Source organism: Antechinus flavipes, chromosome 2, assembly GCF_016432865.1.
Source record: "Antechinus flavipes isolate AdamAnt ecotype Samford, QLD, Australia chromosome 2, AdamAnt_v2, whole genome shotgun sequence".
Classification (NCBI taxonomy): domain Eukaryota; kingdom Metazoa; phylum Chordata; class Mammalia; order Dasyuromorphia; family Dasyuridae; genus Antechinus; species Antechinus flavipes.
The window spans coordinates 44,985,076-45,000,306 of record NC_067399.1 but is presented as its reverse complement, the minus strand read 5'-3'; the positions used below and the strand labels follow the sequence as shown (position 1 = coordinate 45,000,306).

General features: G+C 43.9%; 1 protein-coding gene across 2 annotated transcripts; it reads right to left on the bottom strand.

The window, feature by feature from the left end:
- Nucleotides 1-430: 430 nt before the first annotated feature.
- DHODH (dihydroorotate dehydrogenase (quinone)) lies at nt 431-13,228 on the bottom strand. 2 transcript variants are annotated; one of them, XM_051974690.1, is made up of 9 exons: nt 9,934-13,228; nt 8,798-9,010; nt 6,516-6,715; nt 6,242-6,324; nt 4,461-4,648; nt 2,785-2,898; nt 2,092-2,245; nt 1,819-1,978; nt 431-749 (listed from the first exon to the last, which is right to left on the bottom strand). In XM_051974690.1, the coding sequence occupies exons 1-9, from the start codon at nt 9,952-9,954 to the stop codon at nt 695-697; spliced, it is 1,188 nt and encodes a 395-aa protein (XP_051830650.1). In that variant the 5' UTR covers nt 9,955-13,228; the 3' UTR covers nt 431-694. The 2 variants fall into 2 exon arrangements, with proteins under 2 accessions (XP_051830650.1, XP_051830649.1); XM_051974689.1 differs by lacking the exon at nt 9,934-13,228 and having other exon boundaries at nt 8,798-9,913.
- Between the last annotated feature and the right edge of the window lie 2,003 nt (nt 13,229-15,231).

The window sequence follows — 15,231 nt, the reverse complement described above, 5'->3', positions numbered from 1 at the left end:
ATTGCTTTGTAAACTGTAAAGCACCACATAAATGCTATTAACTACTGTTACTGTTATTATATCTGAAAAGTAAAAACAAAAACCTTGTCACAAATATGCAATCAAAATAAATTCTGCATAACTCTGATGCACAGTGGGGCCGGTTCACTACCCCCCTGTTAGGAAGTAGGACCCTGTTCAAGACATCCTTTAAGCCACCCCCAGCAGTAGCTCTAAAATCTTCTCCAAGTCAAAAAGAGCTGAGCTTGTCCTCACCACCAATCTTTGCCCATCTCCCCCTAGAAAAGAAAAGTGATGGTTCTGCAGGCTTAGCATGAGAATTTTAACTCAGCCTTGAAGTGGCCATTATCCTGGCCAACCAGAAATGTGTGATCCAAGGAATTCCACATTGAGGGGAGTGGGTAGAATAAGAGTCCCTATAGAAAGCAGCTAGTGTTCTAAAAATAAACTTTATATGACTTTATAATAGTTTTTTTTATGTACAAAATATTCACAATAATGAAAGCTCTTGGGGCTTGAATTTTAAAAGAATCATAATTGAGGTTCATAGTGAGAACAGGCCACAAAAGTTCTCTGAAGTCTCTATGACATTGTTCTTTATAGTCCAGTCAAGCCAAGTCAAGTCTTCTGGGATCTGCTTCAAGGTGGATTCTTCTCATCCAAAGAGGTCATGACATCACAAAGAATGCTCTGCTCAGCTCCGATGATCTGCTCCAATCGCATCTGTGAGTTGGCTGAAACCCTGCTCTCTGGAACAAAAGAAACAGAGACTACTATAAAGACATCACAAATGATGAGCCCTATTTTCAAGGAGAATCTATGATCTACCTGCATATCACAGAATCACCGAACTTTAGACCTGGAACAAACTTCCGACGCCATCTCACAAAACCAGTACTGGGCCAAGAATTCCTCCAAAGCATTCTTGACCAGTAGCTATTCAACCTCTTCTACTGAAAACCTCCAGGGAGGGGAGGATCTCCTTCCAACCAAAGGAGCCCTTTCTACTCCCAGAATTGTGAGGAAGTTTTGTCCTATCAACCCAGATCTAAAAGAACCTTCTAAATCTGGTTCTTCACAAAGAACCAGGATGAGTCCTAGAAATTGCCTAGAGCAGGCTTTATTTCATAGCAACTCATCCCCCTAATGATGACACATTTCTAACCATCCCACTTTCTATCCACTGACAACATCCTCTTTAAAACTAGGAAGTGTGTAGGTTTTATATCTTCTGGTATTGGCTGGCTCATTAATAAAACTACTCCTTATGGGAAGACATCAGGAATCCATCTGATGTTCTTAGAAAGTAGAGATAAGAAAATTAATATATAATACACTCATTACTTTTACATTAAGATTTGTAATTTGTCCCAGGTGGACTCTCTGCCCCAACAAAGATTGTAACCAATTAAGAAGCATTTGTGAAATGGTTCATATGAGCCAGGCACTGTGCTAAGCCCTGGGAATGTAAGGAGAAACAAGAAGCTTCCACAGGCTCCAAGGAGCCTCCATGCTAGCAGGGGAAACAAGATAGCAGGCGTATACAAGATCCACCCAGAGCAGAAGGAAGGTAACCTCAGAGGGAAAGGCTCTAGATTTGGGGGAGACCAGGAGATACCTCCTGCAGAAGGTGGGTTCCAGGAGGTGGAGTGTGAAAGGAGAACCTCCAAGTCTGGGGTCAGCCCATGCAAAGGCATTCAGATGGGAGAAAACCCTCCTGTCTAGAACAAGCAGACCAGGATGGGGGAAAGAGCTTGGACTGTCGAGCAGAGAGCCCACATGTCCATGACGCTGCTTCAACCACTTCAAACCACTTACTTCAGAAGGGCCTCTAACTCCCGCTTGATTTTCCCTATCACGGGGGGTCCCCCGTAGGTAAATGCTGTGTACATCTGGACCAATGAGGCACCGGCGCGGATCTTCTCCAACGCATCTTGCCCACTGCTGATCCCACCGACACCAATTATGGGAATTTTGCCTGATGGGTAAATGAATGAAAATGAGCATCCATGTCCTCCCATCTGTCCCGCCCAAATCAATAGCTCCAGAGCCATGATTCAGAGGTGTCCCACCGGGTCCAGACTGCCTTACCTTGGGTGAGTGAGTACATCTCACTCACAGTCTGGGTCGACATGTCTCGGAGGGGTTTCCCACTCAATCCTCCCACTTCAGATCGAAGTGCTCCCTGGAGGCTGGCGGGGCGACTGACGGTCGTGTTGGTGATTATCAAGCCATCGATGCCCACCTGCAAGGTGGGAACAGAGAAATGCATGTGTCACATGGGGTGGGCGGAAAGGCCGCTCATACCCAGCACACCCAGGATGCATCCCCTCAGCCCGCTGACCTGGGGTCCCAAGAAATCAAGAGGGGTATGCGATCCCTGATCACATAACAGCAGCTGGTGGGGCAGTGGGAAGAGCCAAGTCAAACCCTAGTCCTGTGCAGGACATTTCCCTGAGGTCTGCCTCAACTGCCTCATCTGCAAAAACGAGCTAACAGCAGCTGCCCCCAGGGCTGTGAAAACACTGATGGAAGGTGCTTTTGTGTGAATGCTGAACCTCCAGCTGAAGACTGAAGGGGGCCCAAAGCTTTGTGGAGAAAAGAAGGAGGTCAAGTGGCAGAGCAAAGACTGGCTGTCTCGGCACAAGGACAGTCTCCTGACTCACTGCATGACCAATAGCCATGAGAACTGACAGCAAACCAACCCAAGCCAGGAACGAAAGGGCCTACTCCAAATGAGAGCCAAACAGGCAAACCATGACACATCTGGGCAGGAACACTCACCTCCCTGACCACACTGGCGATCTCCTTCTTCTCCTGGGTTGTGAGATCCGGGGCAATTTTCACCAGTACTGCAGGCTTGTGTCCACCCTCTAAGGCGTCCCTCTCTTTCAGCACCTGGAGACAAGGCAACAGTAGGGTTTGAAATCTTTTGGAATCAAGAAAATTTCCAATGAAATTATAAACCATAGCAATTCTTTAGTGTTTCTTTGTGACAAGGAAGGATGTGCTGATGGGAACAGATCAGAAAATGGTTGTGATATTCTTAAAAAGGCACAAATGGAAATTCTGATTGGGAAGAATAAATAGTAAATAAAAAATTAAGTCAAACTTAAAAGGACAATTCTGCATTTTCATTATAAACAAGTATCTAAAGAAGTTGCAGGGGTGTGATTGACAGGCCTTGGCAACAACTTGGCAACAACTTTTGAGAATGAGAGATGGTGAGGGGTCCAGCATGACATTGGAGGATGGGAGGATGGTGTTGCCCTCTATAACACTAGAGAAAGGGAGGAAGGGAGGTGAAGAATTAGGGGAAAAGATCCAGGATGATTAATGCGAATTTGATTCAGTCTTTCCAAAGTATAATGAGTTAGCTGAGATCACAAAGGACAATTCTCTTAAACAGTCTATGATCTGTAATGATTACAGACAGCTCTTTATGTAAATGGACCATTCTGCAGACTTCTACATAAAGTGATTTTAAGTAATGAGAATCTGCCCATAGTGTAGGAGGATAGGAAAAGAGAGACTGAAAGGGGGCCACACACCCATTAAGGTAGGGAGCCAACACCTGGTTCACGGACACCTGGTAGCAAGGAACAAAGAAGTGAGAGCAGGAGGAGCAACCCACAGGAGCCAGGGATAGATGCATAGTACCTGAGCACAGACAGACAAGACAGACATGGGATTGAACATTCAGGCAGGGGTGAGGCGGAAGAGGGCAAAGTGCCATTTGTCTCCAGCTGAGCATGCAATCTGGTGGTGGGGGTCTCTCTGCTTTCACATGAGAGTTTGTTAGGGAGGTTTTTTTAGGGGAGGAGAAGGAAGAGGTCACAAAGCACTAAGCCAAGGGGCAGGAGCAGAGAAACAGAAACAGAAAGATGGAGAGAAAGAGAGAGAACACAGCACTGTATGATAAAGTTAACAGGTGGATTTTTTGGAATGTGAATTTCAGATTATTTAAAGTCAGATTTACATAATGTAAATTTACTTAAAGTGGGAATTGCTGATATTAAAAAACTTTCTTTAAAAAGTTAGATGATTCTACTGTTTCCAGTATAGAACAGTTAGAAATTATGGTTCCTAGCCCCAGATGAAAGATATATCAATGGCTCTATATGCATTTTTGTTTGCTTTTTGTTTTTTTCACAAGGGAAGGCTGTTTGAGAGAGCAGAGGGAGAGAGCTATGAAAGGAAATATACATGATATAAAAACAAAACATCAACTTAAAAAATTTATTTTTGAAAACTATATATAAAGTTTTAGAATCTTTTGATTTTTTTTCTCTTTTTAAAAAACCACCTAAGCCAATTAGAATTCAAATCTTTTAAAGACTGACTTTAAGAGTTCTTCAAGGGTGAATGTTGAAAACTATCTTTGCATATATTTTGAAAATTAAAAAGGGTTTATTTTTTTTAAAGTGACTTTAAAAATCCTAATTTTGTAAGTGGTGGACCTTGCTCAGCAGCTGGCGTAATTCCTCTTTCCCCTGCAGATTCCTCAATCCAGCAGTGTTAGGACTGGAAACATTCACCACCAAGTAGTCTGCCAAAGGCCCCATCACTCGAACTCCTTCTACGTAATCAGCCGCAGCATCTGAGGAGCTCTTATTCTTTCCCAGGTTTATTCCTAGCGGCATGCCATCTATAAGAGGGATGTACAAACATCTGAAATCCAGAGAACCTGCTTCAACTCTGAAGTAGCTATACTCTGCTATCTACAAAGGTCAATGGTACTTTCTTAGTCTTTCTAACAAATGGCTGGGAATCAGTCTAAGATATCAGCAGAACTAATGGTAGCTCTTTACTAACAGGAAGCATTCAGACTTGATAATAACTTTCTTAAACCCAAGATGAAGAATGAGCCAGTTTGGTTTCATTTGTGTGAGAGTAAAAAATGAAGTGGAGGACTCTGACTTGTTGGGGTTTCAGGATCAGTCAGGTAAAAACCAGTGGTTCACATTAACTTGGGAAATAGTGGAGATGACTCCTTGTTGGGGGAAGTTTGGGCTGGATAAGAGGTTTCTCCTTTGGCAATGAGATGGGGAACCTAAGCCACCCTGTGGGTCATTAAAAAAAATCCCTAATTAAAAATTAGGATGTTCTACAAGCCCAGAATTTCTCCTTCCTCTCTTCGGCCCTAAGAATTCTTCAAGCTTCAATCTGAGTCACCTCCTATAGGAAGCTGAACCCGATCTCCTCAGCCATCAGGACTTTTCCCCCTCCTCACACGCTCTTGCATTTACACACTTGCATGAATGCCCAAGTCCTGATTGCCCTCTCTTCCCCACAAAATATAACTTCCTTGAAGAAAGGAAGTTCTTTTTGCATTTTCAAGACCTTGCAAATTTACCTACACCTGTGTTTTCACTGGTATTAGGAACTTCGAATAAATAAACCCCTCCACCAAGATATATTAGCAGCTGCAGCCGGGTACCACAATAGATAGAGCCTGGGCTCAGAGTCAAGAAGACCTGAATTCAAATCCAGTTGAGAGATTTACTAGATGTATGACCCTAGGCAAGACTGATCATTCAGAGAAAGATAGGAGGGAGAAAGCGCCTGGAAAGTATCCCAAACTGCCCCATGACCTTTCCAGGGTCCCCAGATAGGCAGGTTTTGTTAAGAACCAAACCTAAGTGTCAGAACCACCTAAGCAGTTTCCCTTACAAAGCAATTAAACATATCTAGGGACACAGTGGGTGGCATTTAAAAAACGGTGCTTCCTTCCTGCTGAGTACGAGAGATCTTTACAAAGATGTAACAATGCAGCAGAAAGAACACAGTGGGAGGAGGCAGAAGCCCTGAGGTCTGTGTTCTGACCCAGACACTTGAAAGCTTTTTAACCGCTATGTGCCTCAGTTTCCTCACCTGTAAAATGGGTGTAATATTACCTGGCCAGTCTCACCCAAGAGGCTGTGATGAGAATTAAGATAATGAATGTGAAAGTGTTTCAGATATCACCAAGGTCTACACAAACAAGTTTGGTCCCAACATTTTTCTGTCACTAAGAAACTCTGCTGCAAGGCAGCTAGGTGGCGCAGTGGACAGAGCACCAACCCTGAAATCTGGAAGACCTGAGTTCAAATCTGACTTCAGACACTTAACACTTCCTGGCTGTGTGACCCTGAGCAAGTCACTTGATCCCAATTGCCTCAGAAAAAAAGCAAACCAAAACAAAACAAATTAACCTTGAGATTTTCCTAGCTAAGTTGCAGGTGGGAGGGTTCCATGTTACCTTCTGTGAGCTTAGCCTGCTTCTCCTGCCGGGCTCGTAACCTGTGCTCCACCACTGAGAGTCCGTGACTGTTGAACCCATATCTGTGGAGTACAAGAAAATATGGCTCATGGGAAGGGGTCTGTCCCCCAAACAGAAAGCGTCTGGACATTTGCAACATGCTAAGGGATAGAACCAGGACCCTCCGGGAGAAGGGAAGGAAACTAAAGATGATTTCCTCATTTTTAGGGCTGGATTAAAAAACCCTCTTCACAAACCACAGCTCTTCACCTACCTGTTAATGACAGCCTGGTCTTCTGGGAGCCGGAAGACTCTGGGCTTAGGGTTTCCTTCCTGAGGTTTTGGGGTAACGCTTCCCACCTCAACAAAACCAAAGCCCATCTTATAAAGTCCGTCCACTGCTTCTCCATGCTTGTCAAAGCCTGCAGCCATTCCCAAAGGATTTCGGAATCTATGGCCCAGGACCCGCACTTCCTAGAGGGACAAAGAGATCAAGCTTACAGCTCTAGCTCCATGACTTCATTAAAACTATGCCTTCAGTAAGCTAACAGGCCAAGGACACTCACCTAGACTACAGCTACTAGGGCCTCTGGAAGGAGACTCATATAGAAAATCTAATATTAATGACCTAATCTCCTTTTCCCCAGTTCAAGAAACAGATCCTTTCTCTGAATAACAAATTGCTTCCAGGCCCTATTCCTTTCCTTTCAGAAAAGTCTTTTTCCCTTTTCCTAATTCTCCCCTATATTTCAACCCTTCCATTCTTACAGTTTCTTCTGAACCAGGAAAGTCCAACCAATTGCAAAGGACACTAGAACAGGGATTCTTACCCTGTGTTCCGTGAATTTAAAAAAAAATTTTTTTTTCATTCACCTCAAACTGAAATCTAATATTTCCTTCAATCACAAATTTCTACAATTGGCAATCATGTAGTCCTTTAAGGTTGGCAAGGTTCTTTACACAGGTTATCTCAATGGATAGTTACAGCAACCAGGATGGGGAGGGGGGAAGAGTTGCTGTTATCAAACCCATTTTTAAAGTAAGTAAACTGAGACAGATTAAGTGCCTTTCCAGGAGTTACTTGGCTAATAAGTGTCTGAGGCCATGTTTGAATTCAGTCTTCCAAGCTTCACTATACTGCCAAAGGGGTCCATGTCCCAAAAAAGCCCAAGAAGTCCTGCAGTAGGGAATGTTAATCTAAACACAGAGACAGCAAAGGAAAGAAATATGAGGCAATAGATATCAAGTGCATTTTTAACCATTAGCTACACATACACACACGCACACATACATACATATACACGTGAATGCGTGTGTTCATACAGAATAGCTGCCTGCAGCCCTGTACATGTTTGCATGTATGCATACACACACACACACCCTCCTCTTCCAGCTGCATAAAGCTCTAGTCTAGAAAACTGATTATCTAGGGCGTGACACGCGACAGTCAGCCACTTCTTTAGCCACATTCCATAGTGAAAGGCCAGGGGAATCTTAAACTATACAATGCAAGAGAAAGGAAGAAATGAAGAGAAACGAGGAAGGGAGTGAGAAAGCAGAAAAGGAGAAGAATTAGGAGAAGTCAGAGATAAAAATGGACACAGAAAAATGACAAGAAAGGACTGACGACCTCTTGTGGGCAGGCTTCTATCCAGGGTCCTGACCCAAGGCTCAAGCGCTCTGTCAGCTAGAATTTGGAGCAGCAACTAAAAGGAAGTTGGTACAATGGGGGGGCTCAAGGGGAAGAGAACCTCCTTGTTGATGAGGCAACAACTGCAGCAAAGCCATGTTTCTTCTTGTTAATAAAAACATTAATCTGAAAGAATTGTCTTTTGCCTCTTTGTTTCCCCAGAGCTTAGCACGGCATAAATAATGATTAGTGAAATGACTTTAATTGAAAGTGTAGACCTTTTCCTCTACAAAGCACCTTTTTCACTTCTTTCTAAGACCCCAACATTCCCCTTGAGCTGCCTGGCAGTTAACGTCCCCAGGGATCCTCTGCGTCCTCCAGACACCCCCGAGGGACAAGGACTTGTTCCAATGGCGCCAGCCAACCTCAATATCACACTCTATGGGATCAACTTGGTGTAGTTCTATCAAGGACCCAATCAGGGAAATCCAGCTTACGGAAACCCCAGGGAACCTGTTCTGGGACAGCTTCGGACAGCACCAGATGTGCCTGAGCTTGCACGGGGATGTCTACTAGACACGGCGTACACGTGTGCTGCATATGTGCTTGCCGGGATGTCTCCTGCTACGCTGTACCCGTGTTATGCACGTGCAGGTTTGCAATGGGTGGCTGCGGACGCACTACATGCGTGCGCTTGCACACGGATGCCCTGGACACACGGTACATGTCTGTGCACCCAGGCCTGCTGGTACACTGTGCGCGTGTGTGCTGCCTGTGCCTGCCGCAAGCACCTCCTCTGCCCCAGGGAAGCTCCGCCCAGCCCCGGGGCTTGTGTCTGTCCCTCTCCCCACCCCCACCCCGAAGCCGTGGCCACGCCCCGCCCCTCCCCTCCCCCCTACCCCCCGTCTCGGCCCAAGGGCACGTACCAGCAGGCCGGAGTCGGGCCGGGCGCGGCTCGGGAGGAGGCCCAGGGAGATGCAGCGGACGGTCAGCTTGTGGGCCTGCTCCGGGTCCAGCAGCCTCTGCAGCGTGGGCATCAGGTGCTGGGCATAGAAGTGCTCGTCGCCCACGGCTGTCAGGTAGGAGGCGAAGATCAGGCCTCCCCCGCCCAGGATAATGGCCGCCTCCTGGGCGCGCTTCTGCAGAGAACGTGGGTCAGGAAAGAGCCGGGGCGAGACCCGCCACCCAGGCCCGGAACTCATGATTCCTCTCTCCGCGGCCCTTCTCGGATGGGGCTTTGCGGCCAGTGCCCACAAGGGAGCAAACGCTGAAGTTCGGTCAGCAAAAATTCTAGGGCAAGGACCACCTTTCCTCCCCACCCCCAGGTGAAGCACCCCTAAGTCACTCTGACTATAAACGAGAGAGGTGACCCCAGGGGTGGGTCAGTGTCTGAGCAGGTGAATGGGAGGCAGCCGAGGGTGGCGGGACAGGAGCCCCCTCACTCCACAGACCAAGAGAATTCGGGGAGAACAATGAGCGTTTATACACAGCGCTAAGCAACTTAACATATCTCGTATGATTCCACGGAGTGTTATTATTATTCCCATTTTGCATTTGTGGAAATCGAGGCAGAGGATGAGCCGACTGCGTTAGTTTAAGTCTAGAGTCGGATTTGAACTCAGGTCTCCTGACCTCAGGTCTGTTTTATTCATTCCGGTGAGTCTCAGAAGGCAGCCCCACCCCTACTCCAGCAGACTTGGCATTCACAGTTGAGTTGGGTTTTCTTAGAACAAATACTGGAGCCATTTCCATCTCCGGTCCATTTTATAGAAAAGAAAAAGCTAAAAGGGGGGAGTACTTGGCCCGGAAGTGTCGGAGGCTGGATTTGAACTCCGCTCCTCTCTTAGCTGGCCGCTTCTCTGGGTCAGAGTGGGTCAATGTTTGGCCACTGCACGTGATGCGGGACCTTAGCAAGTGAACCCTGACCCTCTGCGGCACGCGCACAACTCACATCCCCGCCCCTGGGGGCTCGCGGCTTCCCTCCGCTCAGGGCTCCCCCTCCCCCCATTTGGAGCCCCTCCCCCATGGGGGGGGCGGAATTGCAATGTGGAGGAATCCTTACCCTCAGCAGTCGCCCCGCCATGCCGGCCGACTCACCGCAGGAAGCCCCGCCTCCGGCCCCGTGATCATTGGCGGAGGCCAATCAGAGGCGGCAAAGCAAAAGAAACCCTCCCCTCCACGGCAAGACGCCGGAAGGCCTAACTCGGGCCTGATTCCCTTCAGTTTGTTCCTTACGCTGCCCTCTGCTGGCTGGGAAGACCAAAGTTTACAATTCAATGAGAGCGATAGATAAGAAACCTGGGGAGGGCAGCCTCCAATTTCGAGTTCGCCTTTTATCTACCCCAACTTTTCTTTCTCACTTCCTGGCTGGTGAGAAAAGGGTCCGGTGCCTTCGCTTCTTGAATTGGGTTCAATTCAGAGAGACTTTATTTCTCTTTTATGGGTGAGGAAACAAGTGCTGAAGGGTAAAGAGGCCGTAATTAAGTCCTAAATCTGACCTGGAGTGTAAAAGCGTGTGAAGTCACCTTTGTGTGGCCGGTCACTTAAGCCGCGTGGTTCGGGGAAAGCTACTGCGGTTTGCCTCAGTTTCCCCTTCTGTCAAATGGCAAAACTACAACCCTTCCCAGGGCGGGAGAAGGAAAGACGACCAGATCTGTAAACTCTCCGAGGGCGGGTATCAGGTCTTAGCTAGATCGTGATTCCTTCAAGACTAACAAGGTCCTGCCCAGTTTGGGGATCCAACAAAAGGTGCTAATTGGCTAGGACTTTGCCCAACAGAGAAAGAAGTAGCAGAGCCAGATTCCGTCCCTGGGGGATTCTCACCCAGATCCAATGCTGCTTCTGCTACACAGCAGAATGGTTTAGCAGATTCAAGGCACAAAGAACAGAGAGGCTGAACTTTTAAGGAGCAGAATTTCCCCCAAATTACTGATGTCAGAACGTGTATGGAGGGGTTTAACCCACTTCTAAGAAAGACATTTGAGATCAGAATGTTATAAAAGACATTTTCTAGTTCCTCAGTCCTATCCAGCTCTTCACAACACCCTTTGGAGTTTTCTTGGTAAAGACATGACAGCAGTTTGCCATTTCCTTCTTCAGTCATTTTACAGGTGAAGAAATTGAGGCAAACAGAGATAAGTGACTCGCCCAGGGTCCTACAGCCAGATTTGAAAACCTGTCCTTCCTTTAGTTCTATGCACCCTTATTTTAAGAATAATGAAAGCTCAGAGATTGATTCTTCAAGTACTAAAAGAGTATTAGTCCCTGGGTTAAGAGTCAAAAGGAAACATAGTCACCTACCATGGGGAACTTACTATTTATCCAAATAAGTAAGTACAAAATATACAAACTAATTGAAGGGGATCAGGAAAATTTCCAGCTGGGAGGAGACAGTGCTACTGAACTTTAAAATGAAGTTCCGGTTTCTAAGAGATAATAGTGGAATTGCATCCTGAGCAAACAAAAATGCAGAGATAAGAGATTAAAAGTTGTGCCGGAGAGTAACACTTGGATGATTGCTTGTTGAACTGAAGGTTAGCAGATAGCTAGAGCAGATCTTGTGTTCTGTGTCCCTGCTCTTAAAAAGCAATCAAACATTCTGCTTTTCACTTAAGGAAAAGTTGAGTTCTTTGCTTAGAAAATTTAGCTCCCATAATGTGTTGGAATCTTTACAAACTGCTAACTCATTAGAGTTGATAGATTATTGATCTAATCTTACAAGATGTTTTGGGCCAGAACCTGAAACAAGGTACCAAGTAGAACTAATTAATACAGTGCTTGTGTTTACACCTTTACTCATTGGAGTTCACAAGTATGGGAGATTCACAAAGTAAACTTTGTAACTTTGTGAATTCACATCTCCCTTGAAGCTCTTAGGCCAACACTATGGGAGAAAACCCATAATTCCTCTCTCTCCTATCCCATAATTCCTCTTTCTCATATATAAGAGACAGAGGCTCTCAGACAGATTTCAGCGGAATTACTCCAGAAGTCCACTCTCTGAGGCAAGAGAGATCTATTCCATTTTCCACTTGACTGCTGGGCTGAAGGACTAGCCTTTGGATTGGGAGATATTCAGAGGGAGCTCTTGGAACCGAGCAGAAAGATAGGCCTCTAAGAATCTAGCTATCCGGGCCTTGGATAGACTTGGAAGGAGAAATACATGCAGCTGGCTACATTTGGCATAATTATTGATCTGAACTGATACTAAGGCTGCCCCCAGAAAACCTCCCCGAGGAACCTGCATTCTCACCCAGAGAGAACTTATCTTATACCATTATTTTAAAGAAGAAAAAAATCACCACAATAATGCCTTTAGTCAGTGGCCATATACACAACAAGAAACAAAAACATTAAAAAAAAAAAAAAAAAAAACCTTTAAAACATGACCATAAAAAAGCTCCTAAGTCCTTTAAAAAAAAAAAAAGAGTAATGTTTTTTTAATATAAAATAGTATTTCATTTTTTCCAATTATATGTAAAGATAGTTTTCAACATTGATTTTTTTTTTTTAACAATTTTGAATTTCAGATTTTTTTCTCCCACCTTCTTCCCCAAAACTTCAAGCAATCTGATGTAGGTTATACATGTACAATTCCTGTAAATGTATTTCCAGAAAGCATTTTCCTACATACGTCTTCCAGAAAAATGTACAATCTGTAGGAGGTGGGAAGAAACTGGTCATAAACTTGAAGTACAATAGTAATAAAGCCTACACACACGCCTAAGACATCTCTCAACTCTAGAAATGCAACACTCCAGTGTCCATTCTCTCTCCAGGAGATCCTCCAAGAGATGATACTAGTGATACACGAGTCATTCCCTTGATCCTAGGCAGGTTAAGTGCTGGGCTGGACCAGGAAGCTCCTGCTCGGCTGCACAGCACTGCGCTGCAAAGACCATTAGGAGCAGAAGTCTCCTTCCTTTGACTCTCCGATTTTAATTTGGGTAAGTGTCATCGTCCCACATGACTAATTTGTTAAAGTCATACAGTCAGAATGTACCTGAGGCTAGAACTGAACTCGTAAAGATGAGTTTTCCTGGGTTCAGCACTCTATTCACCGTACCACCTAGCACTTAAACAGCTCTAATTTTGTTTTTTCTGATGTTTATCAAATTACAATTTTCTGGCAGATTCATGACACCCATAAATTCTAAGTTGAATGAATGAAAGCATTTATTCCCTTTGTACAGCAGCTCAAGCTGTTCAGAGCACCAAAACCTGCTTGGATTGGTGCTAGACTGCATGGCAGCTGCCTGATAATAATGTTTGGAAGCAGTCTACAGAGCCCATTCTATTGTACATCAATTGTATGAGCTCTGTCTAGGTAATAACAATTCATCATACTGTTCAAATATCTGAAAGAGCCACCAGCTCCTGTTGTCATGACAAAATATAGGTTTGCTGTAACTCAGAGGGAGGTTCTAAACTAGAGCTGAGCTTGGAGTTGGAATGTTAATCATTAATTTAAAGCAGGTTTGAACTACTGTGCTGTGCAGTTAATAGATTAGCACCAAGAGTTTAGAATCACTACATTCTCTTAGTGACTGAACTTGTTAACTATTAATCATTGCTAGACTTGCAAAGTATATGAGAAAATATTCAACCTACATATGATCTATCTACACACACATAAACATATATATGTACATAAATAGATACATATATAGCTACAATAATGCCTTATAGACTATCATATTGAATATGTAAAAGTTTATTAATTTGTCTTTCTGTTAGGAAGTCTCAAGCTCCATGTGGGCAAGGACCTTATCTTATATAAATTTTGTATCTCAAGTAGGTACCTAATGGTTATTGAATTGAATAAAATGAAAATAAATAAATATAAACATAGATAAAGCATTTATTAAATGATAAGTGTGTGCCAAGCACTATAATAAGCCTAGGGTACAAGTACAAGCAAAAAAGACAAAAAAGGAGTTTATATTCTCATAGGAGAGAACAACACATAAAAGGCAGCTAAAAAAGATACAGAAGAAAAGGAGATTGAACCAGTTTTCAGTAAGCATAGTTGCCATCTCCACTGACATGGATGTCAGCGACAAACTCACCAATTGGAGAAGGTAGTGGAGTTTGGAGGTATTGACAGTATAAAGAGCGCCACTGGGATAGAAGTCCAGATGGAGACTGGGTAGTCATGGTCGAACCACATTCAGAGTGAGTATAGGTCAAGAAGTACGGTATTATGTTCTGAATATTTTTTATTATAGCTTTTTATTAACAAAACATATGCATGGGTAATTTTTCAACATTGATTCTTGCAAAAACTTCTGTTCCAACTTTTTCTCTCCTTCTCTCTAATCCCTTCCCAGATGGCAGGTAATCTCATATATGTTAAATATGTTAAAGTATATGTTAAATACAATATATGTATACATATTTATACAGTTATCTTGCTGCACAAGAAAAATTGGATTTAGAAAGAAGGTAAAAATGACCTGAGAAGAAAAACAAAAATGCAAGCAAACAATAACAGAAAGAGTGTAAATGCTATGTTGCGGTCCACACTCATTTCCCAGTGTTCTTTCACTGAGTGTAGCTGGTTCTGTTCATTACTGATCAATTGGAACTGATTTGGATCCTCTCATTCTCGAAGATAGCCACTTGCATCAGAATTGGTCTCATACAGTATTGTTGTTGAAGTATATATTGATTTCCTGGTTCTGCTCATTTCACTTAGCATCAGTTCATGTAAGTCTCTCCAAGCCTCTTTGTATTCATCCTGCTGGTCATTTCTTACAGAACAATAAGTCAATATAATTTTTAACAGGAAATGGCTATTTGATAATATGATTTTAAGTGCATTAATTTAGATAAGTCAATTCACCAAGGGTTTATTCAATACTTATTATATGCTACCACAGAAGATACAAAGAAGGGCAAAAGGACAGCCCCTTCCCTTAGTAAGCTCAGAGCCTAATAGGAAAGGCAACATGAAAAGAACACAAAATATATATGGGATAAGTTGGAGATAATCTCAGAGGGAAGACACTAAGATTAAGGAGGTCTAAGAAAGAGAATTTCCAGAAGTAAGATTTTAGCTGAGGCTTGAAGGAATTCAGGAGGCAGAGATGAGGAAGGAGAACACTGCAGCATGGGAGGCAACTAGTGAAAATTCAGAGAACCAGGAGATGAAGTATTTTGTACAAGGAACAACCAAGAGGTTAGTGTCTGGATCTGAGATTACCTGGTGTCTAAAGGATGTTCAGGGAAGACTAGCACTTCTGGCATAGGGTTCAAACCAAATCCAACTTTGCCATTCAATAGACTGTCATTATAAGGAGTGCTAGACCAAGCATAGTCTTATTCTCTCCAAGCTAAATTTTTGTATTCCACAAAAGTG

Coding starts and splice junctions, on each gene's coding strand:
- DHODH (XM_051974689.1), bottom strand. CDS start 9,073: ATGAGTTCCGGGCCTGGGTGGCGGGTCTCGCCCCGGCTCTTTCCTGAC. Junction 6,325..6,515: donor GACCAGGCTGTCATTAACAG/GTAGGTGAAGAG, acceptor TGTACTCCACAG/ATATGGGTTCAACAGTCACG. Junction 2,246..2,784: donor TCGCCAGTGTGGTCAGGGAG/GTGAGTGTTCCT, acceptor CCCACCTTGCAG/GTGGGCATCGATGGCTTGAT.